The 27,294-nt window shown below is 34.9% G+C and overlaps 1 protein-coding gene across 5 annotated transcripts in view; it reads right to left on the reverse strand.

The window, feature by feature from the left end:
* Positions 1-2,035: 2,035 nt before the first annotated feature.
* Positions 2,036-27,294, reverse strand: part of SHLD2 (shieldin complex subunit 2) — a 41,876-nt gene continuing 16,617 nt past the window's right edge. For 2 of the 5 annotated variants that reach the window (XM_063339373.1, XM_063339372.1), the window contains 9 exons: positions 21,760-21,866; positions 17,562-20,059; positions 15,962-16,069; positions 14,978-15,172; positions 12,477-12,611; positions 9,447-9,653; positions 8,330-8,564; positions 4,385-4,500; positions 2,036-3,760 (listed from right to left, as the gene is read on the reverse strand). In XM_063339373.1, coding sequence (XP_063195443.1) covers positions 3,588-3,760; positions 4,385-4,500; positions 8,330-8,564; positions 9,447-9,653; positions 12,477-12,611; positions 14,978-15,172; positions 15,962-16,069; positions 17,562-19,080 — 2,688 coding nt within the window. In that variant the 5' untranslated portion in view covers positions 19,081-20,059; positions 21,760-21,866 and the 3' untranslated portion in view covers positions 2,036-3,587. Of the gene's footprint in view, positions 3,761-4,384; positions 4,501-8,329; positions 8,565-9,446; positions 9,654-12,476; positions 12,612-14,977; positions 15,173-15,961; positions 16,070-17,561; positions 20,060-21,759; positions 21,867-24,277; positions 24,394-25,380; positions 25,532-27,294 lie in introns of all 5 variants that reach the window. The other 3 variants (XM_063339375.1, XM_063339374.1, XM_063339376.1) reach the window with 3 other exon arrangements.

A 27,294-nucleotide genomic window follows, 5' to 3' on the forward strand; every position in this document is an offset into this window, starting at 1 on the left:
TAAAGGTCATCCAAGTGAAGTAAAGGAGAAAGGCCCTTTTTGACTCTTCCTGAAGAAGAGAGTTACTCCAGTAAAGTGAGAAACATTATTAAATAAGGAGTTATAATACAGTCTTATCAATTGACACACAACAGAGCAATTTTTTTACCTACTGCCTTTTACAGATCATCCATCTGGTCTTGTGCTTGAGACTTACATCAAGATGAAGAAGGAATAATTACAAGACCTCACAGTGCCTAACAGTTCTTCTTTTCCTCTAAAAAATTTTAAAATTTTACCAAGATGCATAGCCCAGAAAACCCTCACTCAAGAAGTACGCAAGAAATAGATACAAGATCATACAAAATGTGACCCCTTCCTCGATACTTTCCATTACTATTGACAGATACAGGGATTTCTAAAGCTCTGAAATAAATCTAACATGTAACTTCATGAAAGTATAACCCCTTCAAATGACAGTAAGCAGCAATTTAGCACCATTGTAGAACAGACACGAATAATGGTTACATTCTTGTTCTAGAGAACAGGATCTTGGAGAAGAAGCCCTACTCAGTATTTCTATTCCTTTGTGGATCAGTGTCTACCTTACCTTCTCTCCCAATTAAAATTATACCTATACTAATCTTTTAGGAAGCCTAATGATGACTGCAATCTGCACTACTCTATCTTTCCTCTGAGGAAATGAGACCAAGCTATATATCCTAAAAGCAGCAGCTTGATGAAACTGAAAGGGAGCAAGATGCATTACAGGTGATAAAGGATCAGAAAGCTCCTTCAGAAGAAATTTCTATGCCAGATGGAGGCACAGAAAGTGAAATGGCTTCCTATTTGAAAGGCACGGAGTAAACACAAGGCAGCAGGACCTAGAAATTTTACATGGAATTATAAAGTGAATATAGGAACCAAAGAAACAATAGAAGTTGTTAAATTTATTAAAGTTAACACTGAACTATGGTATCTGTCATGTTTGTAGCTTGGATTTCAAGACAGAATACTGTTAAACAGGAGTCAGAGTGGTGATCTGAAAAGTCAAGAAGGGGAATGAGGCAGTCACGTCCAAGTCAGCTGTAGAGTCCTAACCATAGTACATAGAACTTGGTGGTTAGCCACACAGAGCTCACCAATCCAGATAGCATGGCCTCCACCCAAAGCTATCAAATCATCCTAATGAAATGCACATTGACAGGAGGTAAAACAATCTTTACAATTTCTCTCATGTAATCAATATCCGGTTTTCAAGAGCCTTACTAAACTCAAAATGCTTCTAGAATGTTTTCACTCATATGTTAGCACTGGTGCTAATACCTCATTTAAATCCAAACACTGAAATTCCTCTTCCCTTCAACATATTTTTCCCTGGCATTAAGAAATTCACATTCGAGAACCAGACACTTCTGAGAAAAGCAGAGTTAGAATAAGGTATAAAAGGCACAGACGCTTAGGACTTTCCCCAAGGTGATGGGTTAGGACAATGTCATCCTGTTTTTGCCAGTCACATGAAACTAGAAAAAAAGTGCTTTTACAGTGAGGCAAAATTCAGTCATTGCAAGCCTCTTGCATTCTCCTTTTACAAAGCTGTGATTTTCCATATTATCTTTAGCACAATTTATTAACAGTAGCAAAAGTAAGTTTTCATTCTAGACTGTCAGATGAAGACACTCATCTGAGGACACAATTAGTCTCTTCTGTAACTGGTTCCTCCCTTGCCCTAGGCTTGACATTGTGGAAATTATCATTCCTCTACAGAGAGTCTGCAGTGTTCCCTTTGTATAAGGGACTACCTAGTTTCTGGAGATTTTGTCACACCATTTGCACCCAATTTGCACACCAGTGGTGCTAGTGTTGAGCATAGTTTTTGGTGTCACTGTGCTGTCTTTCTTATACTAGTCTCAGGTATCCTGGCACAGCAGGAAATTGATTTTGCTGCTGTGAGATCAGCATTTCTATGCTTGCAGACAAAACTCTCAGAGATAGACAAAAGTACTGGGGAATTATTTTATCACAAGATGGCTAGGGCTTAAACCAGAAGACTAAGTCTGCTGTGAGAAGCAGTGCTGCACAAACTTGTTTGATCAATATAATCTGACCAGATTGATCAGTACACAAGTAGTTAAATACAGAAATAAGATCAGTGACCTTGTGAAACTTCATCTGAAAATTCAGTTCTTCAAAGTCATCCAATAATTCTTTGGATTCCCTCTTGCTGACAGACTGATCAAACACATTACTACCTTCCCCTTTTATTGGTACACAAGAAAACACATGGCTTACACATAGCTCTAATCAACATCATTAAAAACCCGACAGTTCCAAATTGGTTTCACATGAGATACAACAACAGAATCCAAACTAGCACCAAGAAACATGGCTATTCAATTGGAAGTAGCCACTTCCAAGAAACAACATACAAAAGCTGTTCAACAGTCATATCAATTGCATTATAATACATTTGACAACTTGATTTATCAAATTGAGTTTTGAGAACAGTTCTGTTGGAAGCCTGAGGACAGCTGAAACAGTGTATGTGGAAACACATTTTCTACATGAGAACAGCGCAGGCGAAGATCTGCAAGGATCAAGCCAGAAAGTAAATATGATTCATACCCTATGGCTTCTACCAGGCTCAGTAAGAGGCACAATTTATGTCAGAGAAAGACACTTATATCAGAGAAAAATACTGATCTATATATTTAATCTCTTTCACAGAGTAATAGTTACGAGATTATTACTTTATGAAGTCAGGTACAGTCATAATGTACTCAGTCTTTTACTGATAAAAATCACTATCAGAATACACTAAGACTTTAAAAAGATTTAAATTAATTTCTAAATCTGATCAAGTTTGGAGAAAATTTTACAGACCAGTGTTAAACTGATTAAACTGGCTTAAGGCAATTAAGTTATTTGCCAGCTTATGCTGGATAGATACTACAACAATAAATGCTACAAAAATTAAATAATCTAAACAGTCCATGAAAGAATGCACCAGTTTAAGCTGTTTAAAACCTCTTAATTTGGTGCAACAACTTCTAGATACACAAAATTAGATTCAGTGAGACAGTTCTGTTTTACAAGAGAAAACAGTGTCAGCAAAATTGCTGAGGGTAAGTGGCAGAAATTCTGCTGTTAAAAGAAGGTAAGCAACCACAACAAAGCAAGCAAATGCATAACCAAGTTACAGATAATGTACAGGATAAGACACACAAAAATCTTATAACTAAAATAACATTACTGAATTGTGTCTGTCTTCCTCTAAGCTGCTATATCTGAGAAGAACTCAGTCTCTCCATACTAGTGAGCTTTCCTGAGGAGGAAAGGAAAACAGATACCCAGTAAGAGTTTATTAAGATAAAATACATGTATAAAAATATACTTTATAACAATTTATCAGTAGTACAGCAACAGTATATACTATTAGCAGATATTCCATACCAGTCCTTTTGGTGTTTTTTTGTGTAAGTTAAAAACAAAATCCTTTCTTGTATTTTTAAAAATATTTGCTTCCTTGAGTTAATTCATTTTTCTTCTGTTGGCCATCTGTGTGTTCCTATAGTCTCTGTTACTCAGTTATCGCAGAGGTCAATGCTTCAAAGATCAGGATGGAAATTTAGCAGATGGAAGTCCTTTTGCAAAGGATAGCTGTTTTCATCTAGCACAAAATGGCTCCTAATTTCCAACAAATAGGATGCTTCCATATCTGCTAGCAGCAAATGACACAGATCTGCTACTATTGTGCTGTAAGTTATATCTGAAGAGGGGACTGCAAAAAAACAGAAAAATCCAATTTACTCTTTATTTTCATAATAGCACCTAACATTCAAGATCAACCTCCATGAAAACTACACTGAATTACTGGAAGTGTAGCTCAACATCTGAATAGAAAGTTAGCTTTTGTTTTAAATAGTTTTTTAAAAACCAGATGCTAAGACTCACTCTCATTAAACTGTAGCACCTGTGAGTCATGTGAAACACCTCACTAGAAGCCAAACAGGATTTCTCAAGGGAAGCCTGTCTGAAACACCACTCGGTTATTTACATCATGAAAGCACATCAGCTATTTCTAAAAACTGCTAAGAGATTCTATTTTACACATAAGGAATCCATTTAGCTACTGAATACTTAGTTATATAACATATAATAAATGTTCATACCATCTCACCTCTTGTTGCTACCTCAACTCTGAACTTCTGAGTTTGTCAGAAGGCAACTGAAGTTTTCTCTTGGAGGTTGGTGTTTGTTTTTTTTTTGTAAGTCTCATACAATATGAGCAATCACATTTCCAGAACAATCTCATACCAATTTTAAACTGTCAATAATTAAAAATTTTATTTCCATTGTGAACTTTACTGATTGTTTCTGTCAGAAGTAATTCATGAAACAGTACCTACTAATCTGTTCAGCCAGCCTGCAGGAATATTGAGGAAGATTTTTTCCATCAACTCAGACACCACATGAACATAAATTTCATATCCTCCATCTTCTACTGTCATCAAAGCAGGCCTAGATAAGAAAACAAGACACTCTTGGAAGTTACTTGCTATGTTTTTTTGACTGAAGCAAAATTTCTAAATGAGAGTAATATAATGTAATATTACCCCCCCAATATAACACCAAGAACTAGAAAAACTAGAAAATATGCACTCATCTCTGTCGAAACTGTAGAGTTGGAATGAGTTTGAGATATATGCTGAGTTTACTACTCAATGTTAAAACAACTTCCTAAAACTATCAAGTAAGCCTTACTTTCAGACAACTGCAGAAAACAATGCCAAATAAATACTAAAAAAAATAATAAGTGTTCATGTGTAAGTATACATACCTACAAATATACAAGGAATAAATAAAAATTTGAAATGCAAAGTAGGGAGACAGGCTTAAGTGTATCACTTGGAATTGTATCATCTGTATCAACATCACGTAATATTGTCTGTCTTCATAGCCACTACGTAATACCAAGATAGTATCTCTTCTACTGTGACAAATACCAAATAGTTTCACATACCACTAAACAAGTAAAAATTTCTCCTCTTGCTGGAAACCATTTCCTACATAAGGTATGGTCAATAGTATGCCTATTAGGTCTGAAATGAACCTGGTTAGGGACTACTGTCCTACAAGCACTGGTCTTTCCAAGTTTTGCTGTTTCACATGATTCAAAAATTATACTGGATGACAAGCAGCTGGTAAGAAGTGATCTTTTTCTTAGTACAGGTATTCCCTGTACTTTGACTGTTTGTCTTTCCAACCTGTCATTATTGATGCCATACCTTTTTTTATTGTTCTGCCAAATAAGTTTTGGTTTTTGCTATACTTCTGTGAGATGCTACCTTACCAGTCCTCTATAGTACTGGTATATACTACTCAACAGGTAGTTTCTGCATGTTTTCAAGTTTCTGAATTATTTTACTAAGCCTAATCACTTATACAGCTGATACTGCTTCTACCCAGCATATGCTCTTTGACTACGCTGAGACTATTGACAATTTGAACATCTGCACCATCGCAATCCTCACACTTCCTAGAAAATCTGCACTGCTCTGATCACAGCAGGATGCAATGCTCTATCCTGACCATCCCACAGAAGAAACTAAACTAGTAAACATCAGGATATATCACAGTAATGTAAATCCTGGTTAGAGCAACATTGGAAGAGTACCAAACCAGTTTATGTTAAATAAGGTAATAAAATAGTGCACAATCATCTACAGTGCAGAACTTTTCAATAGGAGATCCTCCCAACTGAAGAAAATGTGCTCACTGCAAAGGTGGTAGAAATTAACGGCAGGCAGTCACTTCAAGAGAGTAGCAGACCTGCACTGTCAAATAGGACCATCAGCCAGTACTTCAGTATATTGGCAACTGGAGAGTTATTAATAGATCTATTTAGTTAGCATGATGCAGAATATTCCTAACAGCACTAATTTGAATGCCTGCGAGGCATGAAGACAAATGACTGCAAATATGCCACTTTCCCAGTAGGCAAACCATTTGACTTGCCATCTGTTAATCTAAAAGCTAGTGCTAAATTTCATAATCTTAAGTGAAGTGATCAAAAGAGATAAGAGAACTCCATGTCTGATCATCTGTGGAATTATTTCAAATCTGTTGGTTTAGACAGAAACCAAGGCCCACACTGTCTGTAGTCATTAAAGACTGCTGGGTCTCTTCATGAGAGAAAGCTTAACAACAGTACACTTATATGCTCAGCTTCCCAAATAATGGTGGGCAACAAAGTATTTTTCCTTCTATTAGTTTTCATGATTTCTTCTAGCTTGATGTTCATATTGTCCTAGCTCAAAAAGAATATGGAAATATTTACACACATTATATGACAGCACTTAAGTGTAAGTTTCTAGAATCTTCTGCCTCATTATTACTGCTACCGTTAAAGTGTTCAGTATTCTGGGTACCTAACATAGAAGAAAAACCAAAGTTATCTAAGCATATACTCATGCATCTATCTTAAGCTTGTGTCTTCAGAATCTGAAGGAAACGACAAACTTCATTACAATCACAGCAGATTAACAAAACCAGGCTCCTACATTTCAAAGGAAAACGATGATAGAGGATAACTTCACTGACCTACAGTACTGAAACCCAAGATTTTAAGGCTATGTAAGTTTCTTAAATACCAAGATCTCTGACATATCTATTTTCCTATCGTAGTGCCTATTTCATATCTTAAATAGTCACACCCTTAAAATAAAAGAAATTCTATGTTAGGTTAATAAGTTGCTACATTCCCTGAACTAAAGCAGCAAATCAAATTACAGACTAATCCTATGTTTTAAGAAGTCTGCAGTATTTAGTATTATTACATTTACTCACACTAAGTAGAAAACAATATGGAGATTTTACTCCCAAGATGATGCTGGTAGCATCACATTGCTAAAACAGAGCATACAACTTCCTACCCCCTTATGCTGACGGATTAAAAGCAATCTGGGATAAGAGGACACAAACTAGTAAACTACAGAAAAAATAAGTAATTTTCTAATAGTTGTGCATACAATTTTTATAAACAAGACTACAACTAACCATTAACATATCAAGCTCTTGAGTAGTGCAATAATGCTAGGACAGCATATTTAGTCAATAAGCTAATTTCATTTTAACAAGGTATTTCTGTAGCAAGAGACAGATTTTTCTCCTGTTAAGATGTAAATGTACTAAGTTATCCTACAATAAGAATTTGGAAATACTACCAAGGAGATGCATTCTTACTAACCAGAGCAAAATTTCAGTGCAAAAATGACAGACTTTCTTTAAGAAAGTTGTGCATTTAAGTTCCACATCGAGATGTGTTTACATGCTGAGAATACAAGTATTGGAAGTCTTTACCATTTTTCCTATCACCTTTTGCATGAGAGAGTAAATTGAGGTCCTTCAGGACTAACATGAGACATTAATCTCATAAAAGAGAGGGGGAACCTTCTCAGTTAAGAACAAACTCTTTGCACTTAAACCTCCCTCATCACAAAATAGCGTGCAAACTTAGAAGATGCAAGACTATTTTGCAGAGGAAAAAGACTAAGTCACTACCTTGTTAGACAAATGGGCATCTAGTATTTCAATCAAAGCCAAGGGAGAAACTACTGAGTACGCAATGATTCATTAAACTCAATATGAAGTAGTTTAGGAATAATTTTAAAAAGAATTTTGGTAGAAAATTTACATAATCTAGAATTCTATTATGTCTATGATTGTTTCAACTTTCTCTACCTACACATCTTGCAAGTTGCTATATTTGCATTTCGAAAGCCCAAGATAAATTTAGGAATTGAACAATCAGTTAATAATGTTGTTCCTACTTCACCTGGATCTGTTTAGTTTTTATTTTCTCCAAGTAAATGTGCATATACATCTTGTCTCACAGTGCCATCTGCTGATAACTTAGTATCTCTCCTCACTATGAGAATGTTCATTGAAAACATTTGTTAATATTATTTCTGCAAGGCTAAAATTGATTAATCAATTTAAAAATATGGTTGTGCGTTCACACGATTTCAAACTCAGGCTGAAACAAAACACTTAAGGAGCCTTCCTTTGGTCCTCAAGCTTCTACTCCATCTTAGCTTACTGACAGTACTGGGTAAACCCTGTTACTGTATGACGCAGTATTAAAAAAAATAACTGTTAGATTTAAACAAAATATTACATATAAATAATGGCAATATAATACAGCAATTCAGGAACAGCTCCTTGAAAATTCATTAGAAAAACAGAAATTGCTAGCCACACCTTAAATATAGAATTTTATATATGGGTGAACTTAAAATGGAGTTTACTTCTGTAATAGTACACATTATTTTAGTTTTATTTTGTTTACCTGTAGAATGCTTTTACTTTATTGTACGGCAAACATCTAATACATTGCTTGTAGATCATGTTCTCATCTGCCTGCAGTTCCAAACCACATTTAGCACAACCCGAATATGTAATCATAGGCAGAGCAGCCAAAAGACACTCCAGTGAAGTGTCAGCACGGAAGATGAGTTGCTTGTACTGACCAGTTGAAACAGTAAACTTCAGTTCTAAGATACGGGCTTTCACTTGAATGACTCCTACAAAAACAACAATTTCAATCAAATCTGCATTCAGTTTTATTTATAATTGAAAGCAAAATCAAGGGTTACAGCTGATTCAAACACAAAATAATTATCAATAAAACTTTATGAATGTTTTTTTCCTTAAGTAGCACATGGTCATATTTTTAGAGACCATTTATGCAGTGAAAAATCATTGTGGTTAAATATTATTTTAAAATGTACAAAAGTGTTACATTTTTAGGTACTGCTGTGGTAGATGCCAACACAGAAGAGCCTGAATCAGAGACCAAGAGATTACAATTGTATAAATAATTTCCAATTGCTTTTCTTTCCTGCTAATTCAGAGACACTGAAAAGCATAGCTTTAACAAGTTAGCTTTCCACTATTTATACATAAGCTGGACTTAAATGCTGCAATACCAACTTTATTTAGTTACTTAACATTTAATACCAGCCTTAGCAATCTTCTAGGTTTATGTTGGAAGGGGTGACTGTGAGTAAAATGTATTCTTTGTTCTTTTGTAAGGAGTTTTCAATAGCACTATCTATTTTACTCTTGCTTTAGAAAATTCTATTTTTGCAGAAGAACTATTCAACAAACTTTCAGCGATTAATCACATCATTACTAGAGTGGTTGGCATGAACAACAAAAGGCAGCATTTCTCCCTATGTTCTAGAGCTACCACATACCACACCTATCTCACCTCTGGGCTCACTGAATGAAGGCTGCATTCACAATTTGGCTGGGTACTGAGCAGCAGCCTCCAGAATAAATTCAGACTCCAAAAACTGTGCTAACGTTAAAAAAAAAAAGCATTTTACTTGATCAACAGAGCGTCTGTTTTGCTTAGTTATACACTGCACAACAGACATTAGAGCTATGGATAACAACTTTACCTGAGCATTTTTCCTCCAGATGTGTTGAGAGCTTTGTCATCTGCATGCGGGATGTTTTGCTTTTCTGAAACTTTTCTTTAAATTCAATTGCCCTTTTGTCATCATCAAACAAGCACTCATAGGATGACCATGGAGTTGTGTGCAGTTCAAAGTCACCCGAGACAGAACTGTGTTGAACGAGAAGGTATTTAAAGTCCCATATGTGATCTACAGACAAAAAAAAAGCAAAGAGAAGAGTTTGCTTTCTATACCTTGGTTAATGTATAGAAAGCCAAGGTCGCTCACAAGATTGAGAAACAAATTAGCAAGACATTCTTATATGGTCAGCTCTGGCAATTTTATTTCAAGCCTGATCACATGTAGGATTTTTTGTTTCCTTTCCCTATAAACTTTGCACAAGTTCTCCCATAACAGAATGATGCTTTCATTTCACTTGTACTGAATTCAGCTTTCAGGACAACTCAACTTTTTGAAAAAATAAACCAGCTTTGAAATTTCTTCTCAGCTCTAATAAGGAAAAGGTGGCAATGTCTAGAAGAAAAAGAAAATCTTCATGTAAGTAATCAACTTCCATCTTTAATATGTCCCTGTTTTTTCAGTCTTCTATCTCCGTAATGTTCAGATTTAAAAATATTAATTTCCCATCTTCCAACTGACTCTGTAATAAAGAAAAATACTTTAAAATGGAGATTATAGAAGAATAATATATTTTGGGTTGTCCCTCACTTTGTTACAAGAATCCAGTACTCACCTACTAATCAAGTCTGATAACCATTTAGCTGTTATTTTTTCCCTGTGTTTGTTCAAGCTGACAGTTGCAGCCAAAACAATCATTTTTGGAAAAAAGGTTAGAAAAATACAGATTTTTTTTTTTTAATTTACTCATGTGTCTGCATAAGCATTTTATTACCATGTTTCAGTATTTTCTTATTTTGGATTAGTCTGGTTTTTGGTGGTAGCTTGGTAAAATTGCAAGCTCCTGAAAAATCTGCTGTCAGATGCAGAGTTTTACAGTACAATACTCCAAAAAAACCTTCTCCTCTGAGCATCAGTCCAGTTTCATGCACCTCTTATCTGAAGAGAGATCTTGCAGCTCTCCAGAACTGACTATGATCCAGTCCAAAGCAAGATTCAGGCAGTAACACTAGAGCAACACTGAGGGAAAATCTAAACAGGAGGAAACAAAGAGGCACTTGGCAAGCGGGGATATATGGAAGTAGAGGACACATTCTAACTAGGGTACAAGATTTGGTTGATACCTGAATTTAACCTATTATTCAGATCTTCAACATTCCCCTATTGATTAGAAAACCGATCACAAAACAGGAGTAAACTATAAGTAATCAAGTTTACAGAAATGTATTTAATGAAATAAATTTTTCTCTTTTGGTAACCTAAACCAGATAAGCGTAAAGCATGAATTGAATGTCTGTCTGACAACTGTATACTGGAAGCTTGGACTGATTTTTAGCAAGAGATGAAGGTAAATTTAACTCTTTCTGGCAACAATTTCTAGATGCTCTATGCACTTTATGCTCTTATGCACTTTAAGTATGTAGATAGTTTAAAAATTACAACTCTCCATACCTTTCTCTACAAGACTATGGAGGTTTCTAATCTGCTAGTGCAACCAGTAAACACATACCACAGCTGATCTATGACTCCTAGCAAGAACAGACATCGTGCTCTTCCTGTAACCCGCTCACACTATTCAGCAGTTGTGTTGTGTATGCTTTAGTATCATGTGAATTTATCTTTTTGGCTATCTTACTGGGATCAAATGTTCATGGTTTGTCTGTGATTAAGTACTTGAACAGTTGAGAAATCACTCTTATCTTTAATTTCAGGTAATCCTTTAATCATTAAAATGCCAGCTTCTAGATGCACATAATACTAGCTGGAAAATAAGACAAAATTTAAATCAAAACTTAATACCACAGATATCTACATCTTATACTTTTCTGCTTTAAGTATCAGAGAATGATATATTATTTTGTCTTAGAAATTACCTTTTGTATCGTCTTTTAGTAACTCCAAAAAAATTCAAAATTCTGTACTTTGAAAAGTGTAATATTCTAGCATACTAAATTCTGTAAGATTGCTAAGCATCTAACAAACAGTATATACCTGCTCACACTGAAGTATGCACAAAAATAAGAGCGATGTAGGTATTATGTAGTAAATTTAACTGGTTAATGCTTACATTGGACCACCTTCAAGTAGTTTAAGAGGTAGGTCTTGCAGTTAAATGATTTCTAGGAGTGGAGATTACTTATAAATTGAAGTACAATGGGCAGAATTCAGAATGACTACATTTGATAAGTAAAGATTCACCATGAGGTCGTTTAAACTTTTGGGTTTTACTTTGTGCTATTCAAAAAACAGACTTTTAGGCAGACATATTCAGCACTTCAAGTAATACATTTACTTCCTAAGCATATCCATTGATCAGAAAATACAAACTGTTAAGTTATCAATTTAGCAAAAACCTAGTTTCACTTATTTTTAAAAAAATCAAAACCAGGAATAACCCAAAATTCAGTAGAGTCACTGCTAAAACACAGCCTATGTAATTTTTGCAAGAGATGCTTTTAGTCAGTTACAGCTAGACTTTATATCCTAATGGTCTTGCTATCAAGCCTGACACTGTAGTAAGGCGAAAGCAGAGAATGAAAATCAAAAGTAGAAAAAACCAGCAAGTCATGCTAAAGCAGACAACAATAAGGAAGACTGATAACATAGTTAATGCTCAAGTTCTTTTTTTTATAGTTACATGACTAGGCACCAGTGCACCTTGTATCTAGATTCACTTTTCTAAATGCTCAAGCTTTCTCACTCTTCTGAAGCGAGTGCATTCAAATTATGTTGCTGATGGCACTGCTTCTAAACAGAGGAAACATTAAAATCGGTATCACATATGTTGCCCTTCTAAAGGGAGTATTTAAAGGTTGAATGGAAAAAGGTTACCAGCTGACCACTTTCAAGATATCAATAGCATCACAAAGCTACCTATAAGTACAAGGACTTTACCTTTTTTCCTTTGAAGTTGAGGGCACCAGGCAGCCCCTGCTCCCCACAGCACCATCCTATATTGCTGATCTCTGTTTTGTTCTACTGTTAGAATAATTTTTCTTTGGTTGCCACCTCTGTAGCTATACACAGATTCTGAAAAAGTTTGAAGTTACATGACTTGTACAGTAAAAAGCACATAAACACACAAACCCCACACACCTCAATATTAAGATGAAATCATGCTGCTATTGTATTTTATGGTACTATTATAACCAAAGAAGAATATAACTACAATTTCTTCAGGCTAGAATGAAAGCAAGCTTATTTCTTCAGCAACATGAATCTAGTTTGAAGGAATGCATAAAGTATATTACTTTATCTTTGTCTACCTAAATACTCAGCAACTGGGCACCTCCCTTTGAAACAGCAGATATCTAAGCATCTTTCAGTTCCCACTCATCCTGACTGGTATAAGTGGAAAGAAATTATTCTCAACCTCTCAGCAACAGACCGTCATAATTGTCAAAGTTCCTGTAACTTCTGTGGAATGCACTGAAACATTTCTCCAGACTTTTTCACATAGAAGAAAACTATAGTCATGTACAAGTACATTAAGAGGATTCGTAACAGTATACATGAATTGAAAAAATTAAGATCTCTCCAGCATTCTTACCCAGGATACTACCTGTAAGTTTCAGTTCCAACTGACTAGAATATTTTTCATAAACAAGTATTTTTTAAACAAGAACTCTTGCTTTAAATATCTAACAGTTCTGAGATTTATGTACAATAGTAAATTATCAAGATTTCTATCTTCAAAATTTTCCATTTATAATGAATAAACATAATACTGACAGTGTAGGTAAAAATTTGTATCTTACTACTACCAGATGATAGCACAATATGATCAAATTTATGTGCAAAGCTTGAAGTCAAGCACTGAGAAACAGTGGTACTGTAAAGAAAAGATAATCAGAACAGTTATGCAGGGGAAAGAAAAGACAACTCCTTTTCCAGGTGGGAACAGCGGTCTTTAACTGCCCAAAGCATGTTAAAAAAACATGGTAAGACACTGCATGAAATACTGAGAATGCCCCAAGATAATTTGGTTTTGTTCATTTCAGAAGGTGGAGAAGATGCTAGGAAGCAGCTGTAAGGCTTAATCATGAAGAAATGGAAACAAATTATCAATTTTAGCATAGAAAATTGCTTCAGCAAAAGGAATCCTGAAGTAACTGCATTCACTATTAGAAGAAAAGTAATTTACGGTAGAAGAACAAACTCAAAAAAATCAGTACATGGACCATTGACCATGATCCTTTGCAGGAGAGGAGTCTTTACAACAAAAATATACAGGAAACTCAGATTTCCAAAACAAATTCTATTAATAAGGTAGTTTTGTTGTGCCTGTGTGAAAGAAATAGGAGTTTCACAGTAAGATATCTTAATAGTTTCACACTGTGCATTTTCCAGTGTTGAAAATCAAAAAGAACTTGTACAGAAAGGCACACAAGTAAGGATTATAAAGAAATATTGCATGTATTTAAGAAACCAGAAATGCTTAGCTTTAAAAATCTATTTTAAGTAGGAAAAATTAGAAAGACATAAACAAGAAGTGTTCTGAATAAAACATTAGAAAAGAGCAACACAGTTCCACTATAAAGTATGAAAGGCAAGCAAATCCTGTAACAGATTAAAATAATCAAGAACTTATTTAATTCTGAAAAACACCTGTTTTATAGTGCAATCATATTTTAATTACAGGATGCTTACATGAAGGTAGCTGGCAGGCTTTACTTTGAATAAGTAAAGCTTGACTATTCCACATGACATTTTCATAAGCCAGCCCCTTTCTCAAGCAGTGGGCTGCAGCAAGAATGTACCTCTTGAATTTCAAGAGCCATTAAAAAAACATATTTATGTTCCTCCACCATAACTGCAGTATTCCCTCTTTTCTGCACTCCTGCTATACACAACTATCTTCCCTGAAAAGGATTTCAAGCCCACATTCCACATATCTAAGATGTTCCTGCTGCCAACACTATACTTCGTACCTGCATCTCTCTTCAGTCCTCCATCTTATTGGAGATCAGGTCCACACTATTTGGAGCTGTGGAGATGCTCAAGCAATCTCACTGACAAGTCAATACATTAGTAACTGCGGTCTGTGATGAGTGGTCATTCCTTAGAGAAAACACAGCAATCTCTCAGTACTTCACGCTCACTGCCTGCATGCTTCTCCCACAGATGCGTATGCTATTGATCAGTGCTAGTAACTAGTGTGTAGTAACCTCCTTTCAGCAGATGACAACAGTCAATATTTCCTTCCTGTCTCTAACTCCATTTCTTTAACTGCTGTGCCTCCCATGAGTGGATCATTAAAAAGGTTTTCCTTGTGACTCCTATGTCAGGCACTGGTGTATGAAATAGGAAACAACCAGAACTGCCTTGCGAAATTATTATTTAAGTTTCATCTGTTGTTGAAGTTCTGGAAGTCGAAGTCTAGTGCCTGAACTTACCTGTTAATACAGCAATATTGACGATTTTCAAGATTGAGTGAACCAATGCATTTGGCTGGAGCTGGTCTAGCTGCACATACTGAACACTATCCAGTCTCTGAACTTGCCTTCGAGGAATGTCTCCAAAGTGCGGAAATTCTGATGATATGTATGCCAATAAACCATGGAGAACACCACCATCCACTACAGGATAAACTTGTATAAAAAAACCACAAAGTTAAAGGGACATATTTTTTTTTTAAGCTTAGAACTTAAAAATTTATCAGTTGGTACATATTTACACTGACAAAACCAAAACCATTTCACAATAATTCTAAGGCAAGAAATTCTTGAGATGTGTAACACTTGATCCAAAATTAAACTGTACTTCACCTGTCTCCTTCACCTGCCTCCTCCATAACACCTCAAAGTTAAGCTAACTACGATATTTTAAATTACACCAAAAATAGGAAAAAAATCTTCTATCATAGGTTGGTAAGAAACATAGCTATTCTTGATTATTTACCCCAGAACTTGCCTTAAATAGCTGGCAATAATGGACATCAGGAAGACCATAAGAACAATGCAAGTTCATGGTCATACTTACATTGTATTTTCCCCTTAGTCTCCAGCCCTCCATGGCTCAGGTATCTTTAAAGTCTTTGTGCTTAATAGCCTGCAGTGAATTACTTTCCTCGAAATTTAATCCTCATGAAATCTCAGACATCTTATGGTTGAGTCCTGGGATAACTGCTGTTTCTTAAACTAAGCTCAAAGAATTCAGGTTTTCAGAGTTCTGAATGGTAACCACCCAACTTCACCATGAACTTCACACACTTATCTAATGTCATCTTGTCCACAGGTGTTCCTTTCATACTTGTGTTTTGTATCTCTCAGTTGCTCACATTTCCATTTTATCCTATGTATGAGGCATTCCCAAGAAGAAGTACTTTAAATAGCTATTTTACTGTGATTTTTGTGGAAACTTATGCAGAATAATCTTACATTCTTCTGGATTGAGGGCAGAGCAGTTTCCTAGATTCAGTAGCTGACTGGTAAATGTAGATTGCAGCATGATTTCTCCATACCAAAGATTCTCATACATTATTATATCTGCAAGAAAAATGCAACCTTATCAACAGTATTGAAGTGTATCGTACTTTTCTTGACTATAGAACCATCATACATATAGGTGTGAAGCACAGTTTGAAAGAGATCACTTGAAAACAAAGCAGTTTTTTTAATCTACCAACACCATTTACAACAAGTTAATAAGATTTTCTCAAGAGTTTGATGTAATTCTTCAAGTCATAAAATAGTCAATAGCCTCATGGCAGGTACTGTATAGGGTAAATTATTATAGTGCAACATTTCAGGATGAGTAATAAAGTACGAGGCTTACCCAGAAACACTTATGATGTATTTTGAGACAATAATGTCCAAGAAGAAAAGAAAAAGCCCAGCTTATCTTCACTGCCTAAAATATCTACCTTTGCACCTACCTATAAGCACTTAAAGAACTCTTAATGAGAAATCAGCATCTTACTACCTGAAAGGAGGTTGGGGATCGGTCTCTTCTCCCAAGTAACAAGTGATAGGACAAGAGGAAATGGCCTCAAATTGCACAAGGGGAGGTTTAGATTGGATATTAGGAAAAATTTCTTCACCAAAAGCATTATCAAGCATTGGAACAAGCTGCCCAGGGAAGCGGTTGAATCACCATCCCTGGAGGTATTTAGAAGATGTGTAGATGTGGTGCTTAGGGACATGGTTTAGTGGTGGTTCGTCAGTGTTAGGTTTATGGTTGGACTCAATGATCTTAAAGGTTCCTTCCAACCTAGATGATTCTATGATTTTATAAGTATTCAAGCAATTTTATGTTGTGTAATTTTTTGCATATTGCAAAACCTAAATGGTCAGATCACTCTCAAGTTCTGGTCAATTCCAGCCTTAAATTAGGTGCAATATCATTTGTATAGCACGGCATTCTCTTACACAACACGTGGATTTTCTCCTATTAAGTATTAAAGAGTACAAAGAATTTATCAGGAAGAATATTCTTTATTAGCTGACATGTTATGAAGAAAGTGAACTGCAAACAGCATTTTATATTTCTGCAGTCTACATCAGTTACTAATTCACAACACAAGATGCTAATGCTAAGCTGCAAAGTCCTTCCTATGAGGAAAAGTATTTCTCATCCTGACACTGAGCAAAATCACAATTTTCCAGTCCATCTACCAGTCCAACAGCAGAGAATTACAAAAAGTCTATAAATCAAATAACTAGCACATCTACTTTGTAGTAGCACTTTCACCTTTCATGAACAACTGTTTTGAAACAGAATATACCTGACTACCTATGGCACTGCTGTGCCTCAGACCAAAGACTATACATGAGAGATGTACAAACTTCTATGGGACAGTCGATGTTCCACTGGCAGGATGACTGAGAATTCTAAGTGATGTTGAGCAATGCAAGTGATGCAAGAAAGATACCTACAAGTGCTTAGCCATAGTTCCAAATTACTGGTTACATATTGTTCTATTTTAAACAGGCATTTTAAAGAAACACATTTTAGAAAGGCAAATAAAGGAATTCTCACCTGTAAGCAGTACAATATCCCCAGGAAACACAGTGAGTGACCAAAATGCAGCACCACGCCACAGCACCACCTTTCTCTCAATTTCCGACTGGTCAATAACTACAATTGTTGCTACAGGAACTTTACAAGAAGGTTTTGGTCTAGTCTTCACCTGTATTTCTTTGATATGACAAGGATGTACTATTGTGACCAAAACATTGTACTTCTGATTTTTGCAGCAGCAGTTCTTAAGTGGTGATAGTTTCTTTTGAAGTTTCTTGAACTCTGTCACTCTCTCTTGATCCACTCTCATCCCAGGACCAGCTGGAGAAGAATTCAGTTTAGCTCTCTTTGATTTCAGCTGTGTTTTCAACACTGAGTGAAAAATATGAAAGGAATCTTCACACTTGCGGGCTCTTTTAGAAGAACTCTTATGAGAACTGTCTACTTGAGAGCACAATATTCCTGAGCTCAGTGGTTCAATATGGATTTCATTTACAAATTGCTCAACAGGAACATTAAGTTCTTGAGACTTCTCTATATTTTCCTGAGCATTTCCTTCTTGTTTTATGGCTCCAAAGCAAACATTTTTCCCATCACCCTCAGAACTGAAAAGTTCAAGGGAACTTGTATATTCTTCCTTATACTCATTTTCAGCCACATCAAAACACATTCCAACATCAGAATCATATTGGAAGTAGTCATACTGTCTTTCTTTAGTTTTTTTGCCTGCTTCTGTTTCCGATAGTTTTATGATTCTTTTCTGCATCTCATTCCGATCCTGTGCAAAAACAGCCATCTGACTTGAAGTCATTATACTACGAAATTCAGTATCAGTTGACACTGCAAGGTCTGAACAATCATGTGGTTCTCCTTTCAGTTTTGACTCTTGATCTTTGGGGAAAAACATATCCAGATATTGAGTTAGATCTTCATGGCAATCACTTCTGTGATCTGATTGAAAACCTTGTCCCGCAGACCTTAGATGTATGCTAATCTGCTTAGTACTGGCAACCAAATCAGAAATGTCAGAGCTGTTAACTTCTAAATGATTGGCTTTTCTTTCAGTGAGTTTTGAATAACAGCCATGTGATTGTTTATCCTGCCTATCTGATTCTGCAAATTTTTGAGGAAGGTGTTGGTCTGCAGCTTGATTTACATTTGCGTGTGTGCATTTATCTTTACATATTTGACAATCAGAATAAATTAAGCTTTCAGTCTTTTTAGGTGTGCTGCTACAAGTTACTGCCACAGGTATAAAAGATGTCAAATACTCTTTTGCTGCCATTAATCTCCCCTGTTTAGATTGCTGAGAGCTGTCATCATCTGTAGGAACTGCTGTGACTACAGAGCTTTCTGCCTCAAACACTACATGGTCAGGACCTTTGACTTTTTCTGAAAAAAGATGTATGTCACATGAGTAGTGGAGTTCTCTCCATTTTTCAGCAGCAGGTGCTGAACTACTTTGCACTGACACCTCCAGCAGGCTTGGAATACTGGGTGCTCCCACAAAAATATGAATTTGAGGTCTTTTTGACATTTTTTATCACTGTGTAAATTTGTCTTTAAACAATATGGTTTATGCAATAAATACAACACTAAGCATTAGTAAATGCCAAAAATTATATTTGGCCTTTTTGTAACATTTTAAAAATACCTAAAATTCAAAGGACTACTTCATAATTTAACTGGTAAAAACACCACTTTACCACTTAAAGCCTATAAAATGAAATGTACGAAATAAAAAAGTGAGTTATTTATTGTGTCAAACTTCCATAGAAAGAGAAGTTATTTACAATAGGGCTTAATTTCTGATTCTGATACTTGGAAACATGTAGCAAATGCAGAATTATAGTGAAGTTCAATTTAAGTTAATTATTGAGCAGGCTTATCTTCATTTATTATTGCTAATTAAACAGCCAAATGTGAATTTACTATTCAGTACTTCATTTTAATCCATGTGAAATAAATGCCTGTGGGAAACTGTCACAGTATATTTAGAAGATATTTCACCTCCCAGAAAATTACAGTTTCAACTAAAGGATTAAAAATACTAGAGCTATCTAAAATCAGTTTAAAAGCTGTCTAGAAATGCAGTATTTTACATGCTCGATTAGCATGAAATACTGTATTAAGTGATTATTTCATGAAATGGAAGGTTTCAGGATATTACTGATAAATTATAAATATTTAATAAGCACTAAGATGTCAGTGAAACCTGAGCAGATGATTTAGAATTAGCTTTAATTCATTTACATAGTATCATACTAACCAAGAAGTTACTAGCTTTTTCTAGTTTATTAAAAATAAGCCCACCTTACACAGCACAAAAGATCCCTTTTTGGGGGGGAAAAAAAAAGCTATACTGTAATTTTAAAATACTCAGCTACAGCTACAAGTGTTCATTAAAATGCAGACACCTAGCTACATATTTTGGGAATGTTGCTAATATAAGTTGCTGCAATAGGTAATTCTGCAGAGGTAGGAACACCAGAAACGAAATTCAGGAGCTAATCCAGCTGCAAACAGAAGAAAAAAGACCATTGAAACACAAACAGTATTAAAAATATTTAGTTTTTTCATTTAGCACTTATTAAATTAACAACCATTTTCCTAACAATCCACTAGGGGTCGATAAATCTTCACTCTCATAAAGCTCACAGTAACATGGAAAAACTATGAACATCCTGGAACACTGATCCTGGGTATATTATAGGTGTAACTGGAAAAACAATATACAAAAACTAAAATTAGATATATCATGTCATAATACAAAGAAGCTACAAAATGCAGTAACTGGTATCACTCTGTTTTATGCCCATTGCAAAATGCACAATACTTAAGACTGAAGTACCAAAACTTCTACAGTTGTTCACTGAAATTCAGGTTCATAAGAATGCAGCTTTTAAAGGACAATTCCCATACTTGTGAAAGTTTTAAGTTATATAATTAAAGAATGGTAATATACAAATAACCAAAAAGACAGAATTTACAGTTCAACACTAAAATAATGGATCAGGCAAAAAGGGAAAGACAAAGCAAAGTGACAGTGAGGCTGAATCCCTAAAGGAGTGATGTTAAAAGTAAGTTTTGTAGATAAAAGGCTGCCCAATATCTGATGTAAAAACAACTTCAGTAACAGTTCCCCCATGACAAATAGAAAACATTACCACCACTTCAAACGAACTTCAGAGGTGTAACCTAACTGATGAGATTAAATAATTTCTTCCATTTCAAAATGTGTAAGTCTACTGGTATTTTTTTTCATTTATTACCTTGGTTACAGCCATTACAGATGAGTAGCTTTCTTAATTAGGTACTCTATAGTATAACAATATAAATGGCTCTCAATAAGGAGGTTCAAGTGAATTACAAAACTTTTCTTCTACACATATAGTACAGAAGAGGTTGAACAGCAGAATTCTGACACAAGTCTGAGCCACTTCTAAAGAACTTGCATACCATACAAAGACTAATGAAATAATCAGTTATTTCCAAACTGGGCTTTGGTACAGTGAGCAGCTCTTTCACTTCAATCTGTACCTTCTTCTACAAGGGCTGAATACCAACCTGTCACAGATATAAAATAATGTCTTATTCAAGCCTTACTGTTTTGTTACATGTCTGTAACCTGGAAGAGATTTCAAAGGCTTTTCCTAATTCCACAAAAATTCTCAAGCTTTTGTACATTAAGCTTCAGGGAGACAGAAATCGTAAATTAAGTGAATTTAATTTAACATTAATTTAAAATATGTTCAGGACAAAATAATTTGCTTACCTACTTTCTATACCCTCAGAGTAAGCTAATAAAAAACAGAGTTCTAAGTTTGATAATGAAAAACTGAGATTCAACAACACTGTAAATGATCCCATTGGATACTTCAGTTCTTGACGAGTTCTAAGAACACTAGAAAGGCAATTTGGCTGCTAAATAGATCAGATTATTAGAGCAGTATGTTTAGAGGCCAGTTTACAACCTGGAGTTGCAAGACCTTTCAGAGATTTTGTATTCGTAGAGAAGTTGGTGCTTAAGAAGCCATAGTGTAAAGCACCCAACATTAAAATTAAAAAACTGTCAAGTGTACTAGACTACTTCATATAAATATAAAGCAGGGCCTCACATATCATACTAGAAGAATTTTTGCACTTTATAGCAAACTAGAAAGCAGTAACAAAGGAAAGCTTTTAGATAACTTTATATTTCATGGGTTAAACATACCTTTTCAATACTTGAAGTTCAGTATAAAAGTTTAAGATCCTAGGAATGCAGTTGTATTTCACTCTACCTCCAGAGATATCCTGTTTCATATTTCAAGTGTATTCTTCCTGTAATCAGGGTTGAACAACAAATTAATCAGTTAACACTTGAAGGAAAAATATCACTGAAGAATCATATTAAAGCATGCAGTTTGTTTGCAATTCTGTCTATTCCCCACATTAAAACCATGGAAACTAGCTGTTTTTAATTCCCAAGCACTACTATATTATTTTTAATGAAAAGCTTTACTAATCTGTGAAAACAACAAAACGTAAATTTAAATGCATCCCAATAGTCCCAAACTTTCTTCTCAGTATACATATATATATATACACACACACAAACTCTTTATGCAGAGTCTGAATTAGATAAAGCTGTTATCTTGGCATACTTGTGGTCTTCATAAAAATCTACTTACTATTTTTATCCTTGAGATTGAACTGTATGAATTCTTCTTACATTAAGATAGGATCCTTGTGGCAAAACAGGAGTTTTAGTTTAGACTTAAATAAGGGGAAAAATGAAGATATAGGAAGATAAAGATTACAGCAGAATTATGTTTAATGATTTTCATTTGTTATGTATTAACTTGTTCTGTGGTTTGCTTTAAGTAGTTTTGCTTGCACTACAATATTAAGTAGTATGTGTGTGAGGATTAGAATACAGCAAGACAGTAGTTATATATGTATCTCCAGTTAAGGAAGTAAGGGTTCATTGCAACATGAGACAATTAATGAAAGAACAGACTATCAAAAATAAGGGAACAAATAACTGGAAGGTTTATGAGATTAGGTTAGGAACAGGGAAGGTTGTATTCCAGAATCTCAATGTAAGCCGCTCTTGGATCAGAAGTGCATCTAGACTACATCCCACTACCTCTCATCTCTACAAAGGTAAACTACCTACTTGGACATGCACTGAGATACTATAAACAGGGCAGAAAAAGACAACTACCATGCCCCTTCCACCTTTTTTGCCTTGAGGATTTCATTTTGTGGACCTTGAAGATCTTGGCAGCCTCACACTATACTCTAAAAAAGCTAATTCCTCTTGTAACTGCAATGTTTTGGACTCAAGTTACAGCAGGCATGACACTGACCAATATGATTGAAAAATTTCTGTGTTTTCTTCCAAAGTAACTCATCTTTTTACATCTACACTATAAATGCACATTAAAATCTGTGACTAATATTAAGAAGTATTTTGAAAATACTTTTTTTAGACAAGTACCTCAGTATTTGCTTTTATAAGCACACCTTACAGCCAGGTAGCTTTGACATGACAAACATGTATGAATAATAAGTGGTGACTGATTTACTACAGTACTAAAACGCCAGTGACAAAAATCTGTGAACTACTGATCACAAAAACTGAACACTGCCAAGATCTACCACTGTGTACATATAGGGACAATTGACATCATTAAGCAACTGAATTTCCCTGAAATAGATTAAATTGAATTTACAATAGGATGATGGCAATGCCAACTTCTAGTACAGAAGTGAGCTTAGCAAAAATGCGAGCCTCTATACAAGTGTGTTCTGTGTAAATATCTGGTATATAAGAACACACCTGAAACAGTATTGCATATAATACATGTGAAATCAGACTAACAGAACTAATTAAGATGACAACAATACTTTACTAGGAAAACACTTTTCAAAACAAAAATAACTTCTATACCTTGGTAAACTTGCAGTTATATAGTATTTTATCAGCCTCTTATTTTAACTATCACGTCTCTTTTGTTTTTTGTCATGTTTAAAGATTAATAAACATTACACATAAATTCAAAAAGTTTTCCTTAGCTTTCCAGTTCTGTGACTTCTCTAAACTTAGGATTTTCTTTCCTAATTCATATTTTGCAGTGCAAGTATATTACATCAAAGCAATCGAATCTTGATATTATTTAATGAATTTTTGCAACTAAAATATAATTTATATTTTCAAAACCTAAAATTTTTATTTTTCTTAAGATATTTAGAGCTTAGGAATGGTAAGTGACCTCTGCCTACTTCCTGCTTCACCTAATGAGCCCACTATTGAATGACATGCTTTGGTAATTTCTGAGTGACTTTTTAGGTCAAAGATACCGAACTCCACTACCAGGAATCATCAGTACTTATAACCATTTAAGTCTGTAAATAGGAAAAAAAAGAAAGTTCAGGTAAATTCTCCATATGCAAATTTGCTTAAAGAATCTTTGCTATGATTCCTTAGAACAGCATTATTACTTATTTAATGAGTTTTGTTAGTGAAGTTCTGTTTTAAAGAAAAAGTCTGAAAGAACAGATCTTAAAAAAATGAGCAAAAACCCCACTTATCACATTAGCAAAATGCCACTGCCACAAAAAAAAATCCATTTTTATACTGCAGTTAAATTATCTGTGGGTAGACAGGGGGTTAACTAAACCAAAGATAACAGGAGCTAAAGCTCATAAAGATATAAATGAAACCTGAATGCACATATCCATTATACCTGTTAATTATTACACCATTTCTTAATATGTGGAAAGGTGCTCTAGTCATAATAGCCAATGAAATCCCAGCTTCTTATCTCTGAAATGGTCAGAGTCTGATTGACGGGTCAATGATCTATTCAAAAACAGCAACTACGTCAGCAAGTTTTACATTTCCATGACACTGCAATTAAAGTTTAATATACCTATTACAAGAAATACATTACGGTACATAAGACAGGAATCCTAAATTTAAAGGTTTTAAAAATGAACAATTATGTCATTAACAGTTTCTTAATCTCCAGTAATTTGCTACAGATAGGAAAAAGTTAAAAATAGTTTTAAAAATTCTCTTTCAATGGTTAAATACTCTAGGACCATGTGTACATGGCCTTAAGTTACCCTTAAAATACCTTAGAAGTATTCATTACTTTTATTCCATATTTCACTATTCATGATAGTATTCGCCCACCATGATAGTCACTTAAGCATTAGGCCAAACTAATTTAAAGAGGGTGACACAGCTTCAGCTTCCTGTCACTCTTGAATGTTAATGGTAGTGAGATGCCTAAATTCCTGTTTTTAAAAGTTACATCCAAATATAGTTTCATCTAGTCTTTACTTAAGTCCTATACACTGAAAGTAAACCACGCTAATTCCACCTCCAGGTAATGGTTTCTTTCTTTGCTTCACACTACAGCTTCAAGCTATAAACAAAATTACAGACATAAAAGACAGCAGTGCATCAGAAGACAAAGGATTAGTGCAATATAATGCAAAAGTTTAGCTTCTTTTCCTCTCCAGAATTCTCACACACCCCCCAACACTGACGATTTTGGGAGTAAAAACAGTATATTCTTTTAACTTACAGCTTTGATAGAACTTGATGATGAACATCCTAATCTAAGTAGTTAATAACTTGATTCCTGCAATATGCAAAAGCAATTATACCATCCTTTACTTGCTGAAAAGCTGGCCCTGTAGATAACAAATAAATAAAGTAGGATATTCTTTAAATTCTAAATTTTAACTTCTACTGTGAGCTTTCCCCTCCCTCATTTGCACACTTGATTTTACACTTCTAACTGTAGTATAAACAGAATTAAAGGACTGTTTCACTAACCTTACAAAAGAAGAAACTGAGTTATTAAAAGCCATCTTCAGAGTATTTACTTTCAGTTCAATTCAAGCTGTAGGGTTGGTTGGGATTTTTATTTTTTATTTTTATTTTACAGTTACTCCCATATGATGGTAGAGTAGAAAATCTAAGACACCTGCCAACCAAAGAAAAAATAGAAATAAACCTCTGGATGCAGAATTCTGATCCACTACAGAAAACTCTTCTGGCACTTTTACCATGCTACTCAAATCTTCCTCCAAAATTCAATTTGTCTTTTAAAGCCAGGTACTGTAGCTGTATAATAATCTTGAAAAACTGAAGTAACAGCAAGCAGTGTAGTAAGTTTCACACACTTAGAATCTGAAACAACTCCAGGATGAAGTGATGAACACATTACATGTTTGCTTGCAACTTGTGCAAGAAACAAGAAGGATGGGATGATCTTTATGCCAACAACTCCTACTGGCACTGCAAGTGAATCAATATACTAGAAACAGCACCTATCCACACCAAATCAACAACAAGCTTGGCCCCAAATATATATATGTATGTATTAAGAGGAACCCAACGGAAAATAAAAACTGCCAGAATAAATCAAACTAAGCAACTCATAGCTGAAGCAATCTTATACTCTACATAAGAGTGAGGGATGTACCATATGGGCTTCAAGGAAGATTATACCTCTAAGTGAATGGCAGCTCAAGGAATCAAAGTGGATTGCTTTAGACTAGGCTAGTGAGACCTAACAAGAAATCAAGAGAACACATGTGGAAGAAAGTACGCGTGCATAAGGGCAACTGGAAAAACAGACAGGACAGGTAATTACAGGTCTTATTTTTGTCATGCTTTGTTTGGCAATAGTAGCAATCACCAATTATCTTTAATCTAAATTTTAAGACAAAGTTTCAGTCAAAGACTGTAGTCCTATTTATAACTGACCTTTTTAACCAAACATAATTTTACTCAGAGATGGTTATTTGACTCACATAATAAAGCCATGTTTCTGGAATACAGCACACAGAGGCAGTTGTCGACCAGACGCGGTGGAACAGCAAGAATCCTGCTACTCAGTATCTAAATTTATGTAAGTCACAAGCTTTCATTTGCCTACAGCCGTGCCTGTAATAATTAGTATGAAGTTACCTCTAAACGCTATCAGGATATAGATTATTCTTGACCATACAGTAATTTCTTTTAGTATTTATTTATGTTAAATTGCAGCTATACTAATCCATTCAGTATTTAGTTCTTGTCACTGGCTGTTAGCAGAGGACTACAAAACCATTTGACCTCAAGACAGATACAGCTGGTTTACAAATACATAAAAGCTGTTTTCTGCAATATATATAGCCATAAAACAACATGTATCCAAACTTTTTTCCTTATCTGAAATGCTTTCAGTAACAAAACGCTTTTTTGAATATGAAATACCTGATTTAGGCATTGCAATAGAAACGTTCTTAAATACTCCTGCAGCATAAGCAGGGAGATCAGAGATTTAAACCAAAAACGGTGTTTTGAGAAGTTCCATACAGTCTGTCACTTTCCAAAAGTTAAATCAAAATACCGAATAAAAGGCTAGAAACACTAAATTGTTCTTCATAACAATTACTGAATTATAAAATACATAACTAAGGCAAGCAACCAAATGGCATTGCTAACATTTAATGAGTACCAACTTATCTGCAGGATCAAGGCCTGTGATTTCTAGAACTGTGCCCTAAAAGGAAAATATTTTCCTTGATCTGAGAGATTTATTCTGAAAATACGAGTTTGGATCACATGGAGGCATCCACTCATCAGTTTCATCAGCCATTTTACTTTAAAAGGATTATTTTTTGGAACCAAACGATGCAACAATCCGAACACTGATAACACATTTTCAATTTGGCCACTGAGATGGTCTTCATTGTGTTT

The sequence above is a fragment of the Chroicocephalus ridibundus genome, chromosome 6 (genome assembly GCF_963924245.1).
Source record: "Chroicocephalus ridibundus chromosome 6, bChrRid1.1, whole genome shotgun sequence".
Taxonomy (NCBI): domain Eukaryota; kingdom Metazoa; phylum Chordata; class Aves; order Charadriiformes; family Laridae; genus Chroicocephalus; species Chroicocephalus ridibundus.